Source organism: Cylas formicarius, unplaced genomic scaffold, assembly GCF_029955315.1.
Source record: "Cylas formicarius isolate icCylForm1 unplaced genomic scaffold, icCylForm1.1 PGA_scaffold_1__22_contigs__length_36826433, whole genome shotgun sequence".
Taxonomy (NCBI): domain Eukaryota; kingdom Metazoa; phylum Arthropoda; class Insecta; order Coleoptera; family Brentidae; genus Cylas; species Cylas formicarius.
Window position 1 is genome coordinate 20,798,006 of NW_026844264.1, and position 16,925 is coordinate 20,814,930.

The 16,925-nt window shown below is 36.1% G+C and overlaps 1 protein-coding gene across 1 annotated transcript in view; it reads left to right on the forward strand.

The window, feature by feature from the left end:
* LOC132696117 (uncharacterized) overlaps positions 1 to 16,925 on the forward strand; it is a 38,519-nt gene that overhangs the window by 9,340 nt on the left and 12,254 nt on the right. The window contains exons 2-4 of the mRNA XM_060660741.1: positions 3,613 to 4,328; positions 11,465 to 13,166; positions 14,948 to 15,046. Of these exons, the coding sequence (XP_060516724.1) occupies positions 3,648 to 4,328; positions 11,465 to 13,166; positions 14,948 to 15,046 (2,482 nt within the window). The 5' untranslated portion in view covers positions 3,613 to 3,647. The remainder of the gene's footprint in view (positions 1 to 3,612; positions 4,329 to 11,464; positions 13,167 to 14,947; positions 15,047 to 16,925) is intronic.

Consider the following 16,925-nt stretch of genomic DNA (forward strand, 5'->3'; position numbering starts at 1 on the left):
ACTGGGGAGCGGCGCTTCGCCATCTGTGATTGCCGCGCACCCGAGTTTCTTAGAACGCGTCCAGCCTATTCGATTCGCTCTTCACAAGAATAAGCGAAAAGATAGAATAAGCTAGTTCCTTGAATATTGACAAGGCGTCAATTAATATACAACTACCCCTAATATTTCACCTTTCACCGATTCCAATAAACGAAGCTGCTTTCACCCAAATATATGGAAAATAAAAATAATTTTCCGAGACCATTAAAGATAATTGCAATGGTGGAATGATAAGAAATACCACACTGAAAAATATCAATGGGTTGCACTTTTGGTTTGAGCGGAATTTAATGTATTACAAACGCACAAAATTGGTTTTCGCAACATAGAATAATTTTGTACTATTTTTCATTTCATTTCGGGTGGTTTTGAAAATTTACTAGGTTACCTTGTATTAATTGCAATTATCATTTAATGATATCAATAAAGCTATCCTAGTTTTGCAAATAGGTTTCCTAAAAAAATAGTGACACAATTCAAACTGTGGTGTCAGCATTTTTAAATTTTTAGAATTAGAGTTGGTGATAGGTAATGTGTAATCTTTAGGTTTTTGTCTCTGATTATGATAAACTACGACACTTTTGTTTGATAATATATTTTGCAACAAGTTTGATAAACGCCATTTTAGTCACAAGTTTGATTACACGAGTGCACACTCTGACTGACGTGTGACGTATCCGTCAGAACTGACAAACGTCAAATTATCATGGGTTTTGTTTAAATAGTATAATTATAATATATTATAATTTTTTTTTGTAACTCTCAATATTCAATTTTACAATGCAATTTTGCAATGCACTGACTTGTTCCTAACTTTGTCAACTTCAATCCAAGGGATATTGACATGAAAGTTTCATTATTAGAGATGGACTTTAACACTTGACTTTTGTCTGATTCTAAATTTTCCTCGATTTTCCCATATCAAAGAGAATCTTTCGTTTCGGTTCATATGGAAAATCTTTATGTTCAAAGTAAAGAATATCGCATCAGTTCGATTTAAACTTAAAAGCTTTTTCATGAACATCGCCTTCTCGAGAGCTTCGGCGAGATGTAATAATGTTACATTTTACAAATGATACCATCGCCTTGGATGGACCTATAGACTAGAAATGCAGATAAAAACTAGGAATCAGTTTAGACGGTCACTAAATAATGAGAAAGAAATCCTTGGTTCATTATGCAACAAGTGCGGTAAACGGCATTTGACTCACGAGTTTGTTTGACACGAGCTGAGCGAATTTTGAATAAACAAGTGAGTTAAAAAGTTTACCGAACGTGTTGCATACTATACTTTTTCTACGACCATTAGTTTTTGGGTCCATTATCGCAAAACAACACGAATACATTCACTGACATGACCGTCAGAATTGACAAACGTCAAAATATCTCCGAAAACATCCGATTGCTCGCAAATCCGTACGTTAAAATCCCGGAAATGTCCGAAGTGGCTCGGATTCATGGGAAACGAAACTGACGAGGTAAAGTGATGCTTCCCGCACGCTAGATCGGTGGGTAATTAGGTATTTTGCAGACAGGAGTAGAAAATAATATTTTATGCAACAAGTGCGGTAGACGGCATTTGACTCACGAGTTTATTTGACACGAGCGGAGCAGATTAACAAAATGAGACATTCAAATGTATTGCTTAACGATCAATTAAATTTAAATACCTCTCCTTTTATGGTCATTTTTCGGTATATATAGTAGCGGGTAGTTTGTAAATAGTGCATTTGATAAAGACACGGTGTTGTCGAAACAATTGTCATGCCAAAATATATAATTTCGTAAAAATCTGAGCTTTTAGTTCTTGTTTATTTTGATAAATGGATTTTCATCAAGTAAAAGCCACCTCAGTTCAAGACCTTATGTTCTCTGGAATAATTATTTTCGGCTTTATATTTTTTACTCGGTACTCGGCTACTACTATTATTTTAAATCTGTATCTGTACATTTTTGTTTTTGTTGCATTGTGTACATATACCGGCTGGAATCAGTCTTTGACCTAACTGGAAATCACCATTAATAGTATATTATGCAACAAGTGCGGTAAACGGCATTTGACTGATGAGTTTATTTGACACGAGCGGAGCGAGTGTTTAATAAACGAGTGAGTTAAAAGTTTACCGAATGTGTTGCATACTATACTTTTTCCACTACCGTTAGTTTTTGGGTACATTTTCGCAAAACACTTATACATTCACTGACATGACCGTGACAAACGTCAAAATTCAAAGCGTGGGAAATATCTCCGAAAACATCCGATTGCTCTCAAAACCGTGTGGTAAAATCCCGAAAATGCCAAAATCCACGGCAGGCGAAGCGGCAGGCTAGATGTTTATGGTTAACGAGTCGCAGCAACTTTTAGAAAATTTGGTCTTCTTCTAGACAAAATTATAACGAACTTTATCAAGACAACCACTAATTTTGATGTTAGCATTATATTGGAACGGGCTTCCATTAGAAAAAACTTTTAATTTTTACATTTACTGGGCTCCCATGAACTTGTAAAAGTCAGCGAATATCCTCCAAGTCGAAAACTTAATCAACCTGATTTTTGCCTCTATTTTCATTCTTTTAACTTTATGCTCTAATTATTTTGTTGGAATAACTATTTTTTCTTTGTTTTGAGTTGTACCATCCCCAAAAATTAGAAACTAACATTATTATTATGTATGAATAGGCACGTCTTTTCAGCACTTAATAATTTTCGTACTAGTAAATATGTATTGATTTTGAAATTAATTAAACTTTTTGCTGTTCTGATTTTGTGACATAAAATAAAGTGCTTTTAATGAACTATATATATTTTCTTTTTTAAATAGTTATTAAATATCTTCTCATAGTGTTCATTTTTTCTCAAGGGCAGGGCTATGAAAAAGTTATGTTCTGTATATCGTTTTTGTTTATTATTTGTGGAACGGTTATTGATACCTAAATAAAATTTAGACCGCAAATACCTCTGCTTGGTCGCAAAAGTTACAGCTGGCAAAATTTAACTTCAAAATAATTTACATTATTTTTGATTCATAGTTGTTTTTGAAACAATTATTATTCCCTGGGTTAGTTCATTCTCACGTATAAAAAATACTTAAAATATTTTTTTTATGGAAAACTGTTAAAAAAATAAATAAATAAAATTAAAAACTAGCAAACAAGCAAAACAAGTGACATCGCCGCCCCTGTACAAAATATTCAATTTTCGTTGGCATTAACTTTGATGGTCCAATAAAAGATATTTCATTTCATTTAGGTTAGGTATCTTAAACCGTTTCAGAAATATTGAAAAAAAAAAACGATTTTTTGGGGTTTCTTTTTACATCTTCGGAATTAGGCGTTTATTAACCAAACAATAGTTATTTTTTAATATTCTATTTATCCTAAATTTTTTTGAAACAGTCTGTATAGAAAAGCGTGTTTTGTGGCAGAAACTGTAATTTTATTTGAAACTTCCGAAAGAATCAGGGATTTTGCGAATAAAGATTTGATCGGAATCCTGCCGTGTCTCCGTTTGCGAATATCCCAAACTCCAAACTCACAGGATACTCTTAAAATATACGTGGTCTTGCATTACAGAGCGCAACCGAGGAGGCAACGGACCCATCGGCAGCATGGTGAATACCGGCGGCTCCTTCGAACCCAACATAGATCGAAATGGCAAGACGCGTTGCACACAGGCGCCCGATGCTCCCGGACCGTCGCAATCTTCGAGTCCCGTTACGGCCGGCGTCGCGACGTTGTATAAAACGGACTCGTCGATTGATAGCACGGCGCTGCCATCCACTGCTGCGACGAAAACCTCTTTCGAGGACAACGACGCGGTTTCGTTCAAAAGTTCGTCGTCCGAAAGGGAGGAAAAGGCCACCACTCTGTGTTGCAGCTTTCCGCTGGAAAAAGTCCAAGGTGTCCTTCTGCCGTCCTCCACCAAATCCCAAAGGAAGTTGTTATGTCTGTTTTGCGAGCGATCGTTCGTTAGCTCCAATCTGAGACAGAAGCATGTGGAACGCGCGCATTCCGTGAAAAGAAATCGACGCGTCAGCGTGCGCAGGCAAAGTCAGCTGAGCGCGATCCCGTGCGCTTATTGCGACAAGCTGAACGTGTCCGAACACACACTCAATGATCTCTTCCGGCACATGGTCGCGGAACATCCTTCCAAGTATTTCGGGTGTCTTCCGTGCGAGGATAGGTTCGGTGCCTTGGCTCAACTTGAAGCTCACAACTCGTCCAAGCATGAAATTCGTTCCGCCACGGGCGTCGCGACAGACTCCTCGGACCACCACGTACAGTCTTCTGTGAGTTTCAATAGGGAATAAAAAATTCTATCGCATAGGTTGTCAAAATTTTTATAAAACAACTTTCTTTGTTACGACCAATGATTCAATCGGCGGACGAGGCTAAAATTAAAAAAATGTCGTGTTTTTGACGCCCCGTATATAAAAATTTCCAACATTTCAGAAAAATTCAACAATTTTTTTTAACAAATAAATCCAATAACTATTGGAGACCGCAGGAAATAAAACGACCGAGATTTGCCAGCAGGGAACGCTCTGTAAGGCATTGAATTTTTTTTTGCGCTGTTCTGCTGTCACAATGCGTTGCTCATGTGAAAACTGTTCAATTTAAAAATATTTATATTTTTTGGAGGCGCTCGAAATCAGTACTGAAAAATGGCTTACATGGTGTCCAAAATTTACCAACTAATTACATCATTTTTAAAGATGCCAAACTTCGTTTTTTTCAAGGTATGATGCACAATCTAATTCTTCATCGATTGACTGTGCCGGTCGTTATACCTATTATTAATGGGTTTCTGACTATTTTATTTACTTCAGAAGAGTCAAGGAACTGTGGAACGGTCATGCAGTTTACCCTATCTGTAGCGCTTGGATTTTCCACCCCTTGGCTGCACAAAAAACTAGAAAAAAGAACTAGTGCACTCTTTCGCGGTCGGAACAAAACGCAATGTAAGCCCTGTATATGAAACGCGTTAGCGAAAAAACCTGTAATTTCTGAAATTTTCTCAACCGAACAAGTTATCTAGGTCATTTTGGTTAAGCGACAGGCAGTACGAAATGGACAAACAAGTGAGATTATGTGTAGCATCGGTTAATTTCTTTTACTGCAAACATAAAGCAAAAATATCGTAAATTTTGTAGTATTTGGTGAGAATTAGCAAAACGTTAAATAATTTCTGCTATCACAGTCGGCCAATTTTTCTGGTGTTCGTGACTTTTATGTTATTTTTTATGATGCCAAACAAGTGAAAATCCCCAAAAATGCTTAAAGTAACAAAGTAACAAAAAGTATCCTAAAATATGCTCTGAAAAATTTTCAAAAATCAGAAATATATGCAATTTACTGAGTGATTCAAATTTAGTTTTTTTAAATAACGAGCGTAACCTCATCCACCCTTTTTATTTCACATGCCTTTTTTGTCATAATAAGGTAGAAAATATTGTTTAAATAACTTTTATAGAAAAAGTTTTTCTCTGTCTGTATTCGTTCACCAGCTGAGAAGTCTGCTGCTTTTTCTCGATTGGGATCTTAACTTATAGATAAGAACTTATAGATAATTTATAGATAAGATAACATAGATAAATAGAGACGAAAGTGATTCGTCCACACCGAAAAAGTATAATTTCTTAACCTCCCCCTCATCAAACGAATTTAAAACATAATGTATATATAGTACTGGGTTGGTCACCACTGAACGCTTTTTGTAAAATCCATGCTGTTCCACAGTTTAAAAATCTAGATAGCTACTGGAGATAAAAAGACCCTGTCTATGCTGATAATACAGGAACTTATGAAGCAACCATGAAACATTTTTTGACAAGGTCTATTCAAACCAACCAACATGGCTGCTAACAAATTGTCAATAAGTTTGTATGCTGCATTTTCCCGGAAGTATTTTCTCAAAATACATCCAGATCCCATTAAATCTTCAGACAACAAGGAGTTATGTGCACGGATATCGCCATTTAGAAACAAAATGGCGAAAACTGCAGGTTAGTGGGTGAAATGCTCGTGAAAATATCATAGCCACCTGAGGCATATCAATTTTTACTGGTGAACCAATAAATATAGAGAAAAACTGTCTATAAAAAGTTGTTTAAGAAAATATGTTCTGCCTAACAAAAGCAATGGTGTTGTTGTGACAATAAAAGTGTGGATTATGTCCCATTCACTATTTTAAAGAAAATTCAAAGTGCTTGTATGTGGGGCGCCAAGTTTAAATCACACTTTACTTTTTCGAAGAAGCGGCAACGTTTCATCGATCGATAGAGCGTTGTCGCTTATATGGACGACCAAATTTTAAGAACGACCAGAAATTTCTTCAAACAAATTTTAACCACTTAGTTCACTTTAAAAATAAACGTTTTTAAGATAAAACGGAATTAAGCAATAAACAATATATGCCTCGAGTACTGTATTCTTTCTTATATTTGATATTTATTCTAATATTCATGGTTACCTTTTAAAAATCTGGCGAGATTAACTTTATTTATTACCGAAGACTTTTACTTGCAAAAGTAAAGTTTTAGGGCCATTAAGACAGTATTACAAACAAATCATTCCAGTGTTGCCAGTTTGGCTATAATGTTCAAAAATAACATTTTTTAAATGACAATCACACTTTTAGTTGGAAAAATCTGATGGTTCAACTAAATGAAACTTCTTGATTTCTTGTTTCATTGGTTTAGTGAAATTTATCGATAAGGTAAGTAAAAATTTAACCACGGTAATATGAAACGATCATTATGAAAAAAGGAAATTTATCGACAACAAACTAACCACTGAAACCAGTGAAAAAAAAAATTATCACTAACTACTGCTTATTGGCTTTTAACCAATAAAATAATTAGCAAACGGTTTCCCAATTCAAAAAGTTTTATTCATAATTAAAACGCTCTACCAGATGTTCCAAATAGAAAAGCGAAGTTGTCCTTTAAGCAAATATTATTCTTGAATGTTCTAGCCAAGCTGGCAAAGCTGGTATGATTTTTCTAGTATTTATAGTATAAGTTATTAATAAAAAGTAAAGTAACATTAGCGCTTCCATTCTGAGGTTTCTGAATTTAAGTACATAAATTACATTCCTGATAAATTACAAAAACAATATAGATACCTCAGATATGGAAACAATTTTTCCCGCCCAAAAATCAGTGATGCCAGTTTTACTAATAATTCTACCTATACGAAGGGGTACCCATAAAAAACCGGAATTGGATTGCCGCGCGCAGAGCTTGTATAGTACACTTTTCTGCCGCTAGGTTGTGAATAGTACAACTTAGTGCGAGTTCAACGCCACCTTCGTTTTAAATTTAACTTGTTTTGTTCACTTGCAGTGCCATTTTTTGTTAACGCTGTTTTTTTGTTATTTCGTTTTTTTCGATGGCAAGTTTAAAAGAACAACGTGCAGCTGTGAAATTTTGTTTTCTGCTCGGTAAAAGTGCTGCTGAACCTGTTTCAATGTTAAAAACAGCTTATGAAGACGATACGATGGGAAAAACTCAAGTTTGTTCGCTTCAAAAATGGCGCCGAGTCAATTGATGGCCGACCTCGTTCTGGACGTCCATCAACTGCTCGAATCGACGAAAATATTGAAAAGATTCGAGAGTTTGTGCTCACAGACCGTCGACAGACAATTGAACAATTATCAAAGATTAGTGGGTTGTCTTGGAGCACGGTTCAGCGAATTTTAACCCAAGATTTGGGAATGAAAAGAGTTGCTGCCAAGTTTGTTCCTCGTGTTCTGACTGACATGCAAAAAGAACATCGAGTTGAAACAACAGCTTGAAACGGATCCAGATTTTCTTTCAAAGACCATTACTGATGACGAGTCATGGTGCTATGGTTGCGATCCAGAAACGAAGCAACAGTCCAGCCAACGGAAGACGTCACTGTCTCCCCGTCCAAAAAAATGTCAGGTCAAATCAAATATCAAAACGATGCTGATTTGCTTTTTCGACATCAACGGCGTAATTCATGCAGAGTTCGTTCCACCAGGTGAGACCGTTAATCAAGCTTTTTATCTGGAAGTTTTAAGAAAATTGCGCAACAGTATTCGACAAAAAAGACCCGATTTGTGGCGACAGGGGATTGGTTCTTTCACCACGATAATGCACCTGCACACACAGTCATTTCTGTTAAGCAGTTTTTGGCTAAAAATGGCATGGTTCCTCTGCCCCATGCACCTTATTCGCCTGATCTCGCTCCGTGTGACTTCTTCTTATTTCCACATATGAAAAGGGACATGAAAGGACAGGCGATTTGACAACATTGAAGAGGTTAAGAAAAAAACGAGGGATGAGCTGTCGGCTATACCCAAAGATGAATATAAAAAATGTTTCAAACAATGGAAGCACCGCTGGGACAAATGTATTAGTTGTAATGGAGAGTATTTTGAAGGGGATGAGGTAGTTCTGTGATTTTCAAAACAATATATAGTTTATAAAAAATGATTCCGGTTTTTTTGGGTACCCCCTCGTACTTCTTGCAGTCTGCAACAAAAGTGTCAGCATATGCGATGCCGTTATGAAGACAGAAACATTAATTTATAAATCAGCGTTTTGGTAACAAAATTATTGTTTTAAATATGTCACAGGTAGCGATACTTCAATTTTAACCGTGAAGATAAAAGCTGTTATTACACAAATTACCCAGGTCTACAGTTATTTTGATGTTTGAAAGCTATTTCCTTATTTGTATATTTTTGGGCCCCTTTTTCCAAAAAGGGACATGTTTTTGGTCTATCACGTCATTTTTTATAGCGCTCTATATCTTAAAAAATGTTATTTAATTAATATAGGTACATGTCAGAGATGACATGAATATGTTTTTTCTATGTTAGGCATGATTTTTAAATGAATTGATTTTTATGAAATTAAATATGATTTGGCAACACTGGATATTAGCAACAGAGTTGGCGCAGAAGCGCCAATGCAGCGTTGTAACCTGCTTATGCGCAGTTTGGTTGTATTGGTCGTCGTGCTACTGTGTTCGCGGCTGTTGTCTTCGTTGTTGCGTATTTCTACTGTTCTAGATCGTATAAATTTGGATAAAAGACATTGAGTGAACAATCCAAATAATTTTCGTTATATCTGTGGTAGTTATATCGTAGTCAAGCAAAGGCAAACTATAACTTCTTTTGTGAAAAATATATACCACGCTTATCTTGGTGTAAAAATTGGTGACTCAGACAAGTCGAGATCCCAGGAATCACAGTTATGATTGTTATTTTTGTTCGTGTAATGTTCAAGGATTCGACAGAAAAAATAAAAAACAAATTGTGTATCCCAATCTTGACTCTGCTATTCGACCAGCTCCTCATGGACCAGAGGTACCGATACCTACTGGCCAAACGAAATGGAAAACGTCATATCGTCAGAATCAGAGAAATCTAATTTCACACCAGATTTCAGAGAGCCCGCAGTGTATAATCAGAGCGAATTAAATGATTTAATTAGAAATTTGCACCTTCCAAAGAATGCACCCCAATTGTTAGCGTCCAGACTTCGTGACAAACATTTACTGGTACCTGGTGCCACTTCAAGCTTTTACCGGAATCGTGAAAAAGAGTTATGGCAATATTTTACTCAGGAAGGACCGCTAGTGTTTTGCAATAATATTTCTTACTTAGTTTCAAAATTAGGAAATGTGCCGTATATAAGAGAATGGCGCCTGCTTATTGACTTAAGTGAGCGTAGTTTAAAAGGCGTTTTATTGCACAATAGTAACGAACTGGTCTCGGTTTCCGTTGCACATTTGGTACCAAAAGGATCAGTGGATGCTTTGTGGTGGCCTTAAGGTGATGTAGAACAACAGGGAGCGGGGGATTTTATATGCAATTTTAATGCTTTATGTGTGAGTGGAATAGTCGGGCAAGAGAGACATTGCACTCAAATGGAATGGCCCCCTAGAAGAAGCTTTACACCTGGTAGCAAAAATGTATTAGTTGACCTCAAAAAAGTTTTACTGTTTGCTCTTGATATCAAAATTGACTTAATAAAGCAGTTTGTTAAAGACCTAGACAGTGTTTCAAATATTTGTGCAAGAAATTTCCAGTCATATCTGATACCAAGATAAAAGAAGGTATTTTTGTTGGGCCGCAGATAAGAACATTATGCAAAGACAAGGATTTTTAAAACACCAATGTCTAGAAAAACACCAGGGTTTCATTTAAAGAAGTAATTGTTAAGTTTCTTGGGAACTCTAAGGACGGAAACAACGAAAGTATTGTTCAAAATATGTTACAACACTTTCATCTAGGTTGTAATATGAGTTTGAAAGGGCATTTCCTGTTTTCACACTCCAACTATTTTCCTGAAATCTTGGAGCAGTTAGCGAAGAACAAGGAGAGAGTATTCACCAGGACATTAAGGAAATGAAGCGGCGATACCAAGGCAGATGGAGCATAACGATGATGGCGGACCACTGTTGCATGTTAAAACGGGATATACTCTTAAAAACACACAGCCGAATGTCCAGAAAACGCAGCTTTCTGACAAAAAGATAAAGATTTCACTCAAAGTCTGAGTAAAGTTTTTTTTTCACTTTTTTTAAACTAGGATTCCATATTTCCTTTTTCCTTTATATTTGCAAAAAAAACCTTTACGCGATTCAAATAAACGCATAGAATTTTTGAAATCAGCCTACCAAAATTATATAAAATTAGTTTTCAAAATAAAAACATCAAGTTTAATTTTGTAGACCTGTGTTATTTATGAAAAACTAAAACAAACTTTTGAACCTTTGACATTCAGTATCTCCGGCATTATCTACTATTGGATTGAGATAAGTCGGATTGTATTGTCATATTTGGCACGCAAGAATTTCGGAATACATAGAATTATGGTTCAAAATGCTGATCTTTCTGTCGTTTGTTTTAAATCATTGCAAAAATGTGCCCACCTCTTATTTTAAAATTACGGTGGTCTGTGTTTAAATGACACGAATGCACTTTTTTAACAGTAAATCTTAAAACTGAGCCAAAACTAAACCCTCTGCAATTGGCAAATATTTTTTATTATTCGGAATCCGAAATTGTAAAGCAAAATTTTAACATTTTTTTTATCTCGGAAACGATTCACTTTTCTATGATTAGATAAAATATTCTTGAAGTTTCAGTAATTTATCTAATTTAGTGATTAATCACTGTGTAGTTGTATAATTATTTTATTTAAAAAAATTTTATTAAAAATATGTTATTTATTATATTTAATAGGTATTTCAAAGATTAATGATTTCTCTAGAGCCATTGTGGTGTCTTGGAAGTGGCTTAATACCAAAACGTCATTACACTACTTGGATTTAAATGTTCATTTCATTTGGTTAAATTCAGCCTACAGATACTAGCTTATAATGGCTTTTCTGCACAATTTTTTAAATACCTCTACGGTCAGTAAATCGGTTTTATTGTCTGCAGGATGAGGATAGCGTCGCCCCCAAAATCACCAGAAGTCGCTCAAAAACCAAACTGGAAGACTCTGGGTTTCAAGATTTCAAGAAGCCGTTGGGCGTGAAAAAGAAAGGATCGCCTTCAATCAAAGACATGCGCAAATCTTTCAGCCTCAAAACGACTAAAGTCACGACGTTAAAGAGGAGCAAGCGGCTGCAAGCGCAAAGTAAAGAAGTCGATACAGAAAAAGGCAAGCGCGAGAAGAAGGTGTCGATCAATAACAAGCCCGACCTGGCCAATAGTACAAAGATGCCGGAAAAAACCAAGTCCGGTTGTATCAATCCTTACCCAGAGTTTGACAACTTCTACCGAATCAAGAAGATCACTGATCATTCGATTGACAACTTGAAAATCAGCTCTTTGACGTTCGATGACGTATTCGATAAAGCTTTTTTTAATCGGATAAAATGCAATATCGAGGAGAATTTGTTACATCATATTGATGGAAAACTATTCAAGAACGAGGAATCCGAGAACCGTATATCGAATTTCGAAAAAGTCTCACCAGTTGCTCAAACCCTTCAAAATTCGACATCCGAGAACTACGGATGCGAGTTGTCGTTAAACGCTGTCACCCCAGTGGCGGCGCTCTCGTTGAATTCGCAGTTTGGTGAAGATTTTGAATCGCAGATCGAGTACGGCTCGAAGCCGTCTAAGAAGAAGGCGCCCATCAAAAATGACGAGATCCATTACAAGTACTTCACTCGGCGCAAATACCAAGCGAGCATATTAAGGCAGAAGGAAAACCGCGATCTTAGCAAACTGGACATGTGGACCCAGTTAGTGATCAAAGAACGGCAGCAGAAGATGATCAATGAGAAAAAATCGTCAAAGGAAATGCAGGAGTATACGGAGGGTGACGAGTACAAAAGTAAAATCAAACGCGAGGAACTCAACAGGATCTTGGACAGGCGGGGTCCCTTCGAAGATCTGAAAGAGGAGGTGTGCAAGCGGGCGGCGTTTGATAAACTAAACTCCTCCTCCGACTGCTACATAAGCGAGGAAATCTTCTCTGTTGTCCGGGAAGTGCTCAATGATCTCTTAAAAAGAACGTTCGAGGGTATCGAAGATGACCACCCTCTGCCGCTGACGAGTGTGGAGAAACAAATTGACCGCAGAGATATTCCGGCCTATTTAAACCTCCGTCAAACGTCCCTTCTTCCGAGCGAAGGAGACATAGACAGGTCGGACAGAATAGCGTTGATATGCTCGTCACAGGAGACCGAAAATTTCGAACTGCCAACGAACAAGGCGCGCGGTAAAGACGAACTAGTCGAGCTAACGGGCGAATGGGCGAGATCTCGTATCTATATCTGCGGAGCGTGCGCCCGCAGATTTCCTAACCTCAAATATCTACTCGAGCACAAGAGCGTCCATCATCAGAACGTGTGGGTGCAACATTACGAGTTCGTGGGGAATCAAAGCGAACTGTATCGCCATTTGAGTATTCCGGTGTTGGGAAAAGTGGGCGTGGTCGAGGATACGGTGCAATGCAAGCAGTGGAAACGGAGCGAGGCCAGAACATGTACGAAGTGCGGGAAACGGTGCAATTCTTTGGGTGAACTTCATCGGCACGTGTTGGAGTGCGCGGGAGATTGGACTTGGCTATTGGCGCGACGAAAGTGCAAGTATAAACCGTTCGGTGCGAAGTCGCGTCGGAAACGGAAAGGTAAATACTACATTTTGACTTGTTTTGTATTTTTTTCAGGGATTTTGCGACATGAATTACCTTATTGTTGAATGGTCATTTATTTAAAACGCAATAAATTTCCTTTTGTTATTAGAGCTTGTGCACAAACAGTTCATGACTTGATTGAAGTTTGTAATAAGTAGCAGTGTTCTATGTGAATATAAGAAGATAGTTCATTCTATGTCTACGATTTATCCCCTTTACACCAGATTTTTTGGATCAAACAATAATTTTTTAGCCGAAAACTCGTACGTATGTCACTGGTAAAATTGTTTATAAATATTGTGCCACAAAAGCTATTTTTCTTCTGAACTCCTGCGTCAAACTTGCTGACGTTTCGCAAGTTATGACGCTCCTTCTGGAAGGCGTTTTATATATAATGACTTTCAACGAAACCCGTAATGATTTGGAGATATTATTTGTTTTATCAGTCTGTAGCTTACACATGGTTTCGGTTTAAGTTTTTTTAAAAAATGTAATGTAAAACTTCTGGATTCCTCCTGCGTCGGTTTTTGTTGACTCGAACTAGCTAACGTTTCGCCAATCGTCCTGTTGGCTTCTTCAGAGCTTGACTGAAGCTGGCTCGCATTTGGTAGAACTACCAACGGAAAATCCGAGAGTCTATAGAAATCTATAAGCAACCTAACAATCTTAACCGCGACTCAGGTCTTTACCTGTCACCAATATGGGAATCAGTCATCCAAGACGGTGTTTCTGCCGCTCACTTGGCTCAGCCCCCCTCAAGCACTATAAAAGCAGGTACAGAGTAAAATGCGAGCCAGTTTCAATCAAGCTCTGAAGAAGCCAACAGGACGAATGGCGAAACGTTAGCTAGTTCGAGTCAACAAAAACAGACACAGGAGGAATTCAGAAGTTTTATAAAAAGTATTGCAGTAGCCTGTGGAAGGTTCTTTGAAAAAATGATATGCATAGCAAGTCAAATATAATAAACGCATATCATCAATACTCAATGCTCAATAAATACCAAGCACGCTGCTGGGATGTTTTTAAATAAATATTAACAGGTTTTTTTCTCGCCTTATATTGCAGTATTTTTTGAATTATCTGATCAAAATGAGTATGATCGTTGTTTAATAAGATATTTTCGAAGGTATTATATGCCAAAAACGACGACCTAATGTAATTTGGTCCCTAAATTGATGTTAAATAATACCATTACGGAAAGTCATGATAAATATGGTTCACGCTAATAAATTTCATCTAAATAATCAAAATAAAATAATGTATAAGGATAGACAAAAAAATTAAAATTAATCCAATTCTTGGTTTTTTAATTTGTTTTAGTGAGGAGATTACTTTGAATCTATATTATTTCACTATGCAAAAAGTTTAGAAAGTATAGGTAATGATAAAAAAGTTAGAGTTGTCAAATTAAAGACAAAGTGACATAAAAACATAAAATGTGCGTAAAACAAGATAAATGATCTGAATTGAGAACAACTCCGAAGAAGTGATTAAAAGATGTGGGAAAGGTCAGACGACTCAAAAGGTGAAACATTGCAAGTGCGATGTAATAAATATGGACAAGTTTATTAGAGAAACGTTTGCAAGTTTTATTTTTTAAATAATCATCTTACCTTAAGGTTTTATTTTACTTAAAATTTTGCCAGGAATTTTAATAAAATCTAACCAAATGTTATTGTTTCAAATACATAAATATTATTTACGTATTGTTTTTTTTTTAAATAATTATGCATTTCTCTAAACCTTTAAATAATATATAAGTTCCTTTTTCCAAGGATTGGTTACCCAACTTCACCGCAAGCAAAAGACTGAGCCTTCGGAAAAGAAGATTTACAAAAAATCTTTCGACGGCCCTCGGCCAAGGCCAAGTGATGGTAAGAAATGTTTGAATTTTATACATATGTTGTGGGGTTATGTTAAGGCGAGGGCACGCTTTACCATACATTGAGTATTGACTAATAGATGCGTCGTGTCTGGCAAAGAATGCGTTAACAGAACAAGTTTTCGGTATAAGTAATTCAATTCAGTAACGTTTAGTTTTACATAACTTTTAAAGAACGTCAAAAAAGTATGCCTGGTTATTAAATGTAATGTTGGCGTTAAATTTATTGTCTTTTTTTCTGTTTTTCTTCTTTTTGGCATTGTTACAAGGTTATTGTTTCTCTTCTCAAAAAACTTACTAATTCTAATTCTCAACCTTGACTCTTTATGTTTATTAATATCGGCTTCTGAATTTAGCCAAAGATAGCTGAATCAAATTAGTGTGATTCAAAAAATATGTACCCTTCTTTACAGACATCCTATACACGGGATGTCACAAATTCGCTTTTTCACTATTGTAAACTCTGTAACTAAAACTAATGAAATCGGTGAAATGGAGCAAAAAAGTTTATTTTGAGTCCGTTTTGAAATTCAGAAAATTCCAACTACTTCCTGAGATACTACTTCAACTGACATTTTTAAATTGATAACATTTTGTTATAAATGATAAAATAAGAAATTAAAATCTGCCATGTAATAAATTAGTCGGAATGTTGCCAATTTTAACACGGCTTTAGCACATACCTTGTTCCCGTTCCCTGACTTCGTATCTAGTGCAGTTATGCACAATAATCTCGATAGTAAAGATCAAATCTGTGACACCCTAGATTGCTTGATTAACGCACAACCAAGAAAATTGCCATGAATTGATATTTAAAATAACAATGATTGATGTCAGCAAAATTAACCAATTTCGATTTATTTCAATCACTCTGTTAGCAACTTTGAAAGTAAGGTAGAGTAATACATTTTTTGTTTAATGGTTACCGCTGGTCGAAATAATATTTGAAAGGTGGATGGAGATTTGTTAACTTCAGCGGTATCGTTTTGACAGAAACCACCAAGAATATCAACGTTAATTTGAAAAGTAAATTATTTTACAAACATACTTCACTTGCACTGTAGCCTAGTGCAGCACCTTGTTTTGTAGTTAAATTCACTGTTAACGACTGTTTGCAATATTGTGCTTTGGAACTGTTTATTGAGTGGATTCTGCCTAGAGTCAGCGAAAACCGTCCCATTAAAAACAAATTATCGTGAACTTGACGAAAAAACTTAATTTTTTGATATTCTAAGGTTAGTCACATTGTTATTGCTGTTGTAGAACAAAATTACCAATCAATTCTATTTTGGACGCCCGGTATCTTAGGAATGGGATCGTGGCGTTTATATAATATTTCAACCCTCAGAGATGTTAATAATTGAGATATGTTTCAATTAAAGCTAGCAAAAACCAAAACTGTTTTATTCTTTATAAGGGTCGCAGATTGGATGGTGTAAACTCTAAAACGTAACGTATGGCTTTAATTTTTATCTCAATACTCATAAACGGTAAGATAATATCGATTTTATTTTATTTTTTCGTCAATTCTAGAAATCCAATTACTTGCAGGAGGTGCCATTTAAAACTAAGCAAGATTTTGCTGTGTTCGTATATGACCGGTAACACTACATGATTCAAAATCTTTTCGAGCGATGACAAGTACAGTCATTTCAAATAAATCGATTAGTTCGTTCTTCAGCTGTCTCCCATTAGGCAATCCACTACGAGCCATCCAGTGTACTGCAGCAGTTTCGATCCAGTTGCAACAGAGTGTGTTGAAATTTCCGAATAATATCACGTTAGATTCTTCATTCGAAAAAGAAAAAAATAAACCAGACAACTTGTGAAAGTGTTTTTTTTGGCTGTGCGTTAAATTAAAAGTTTTTAAA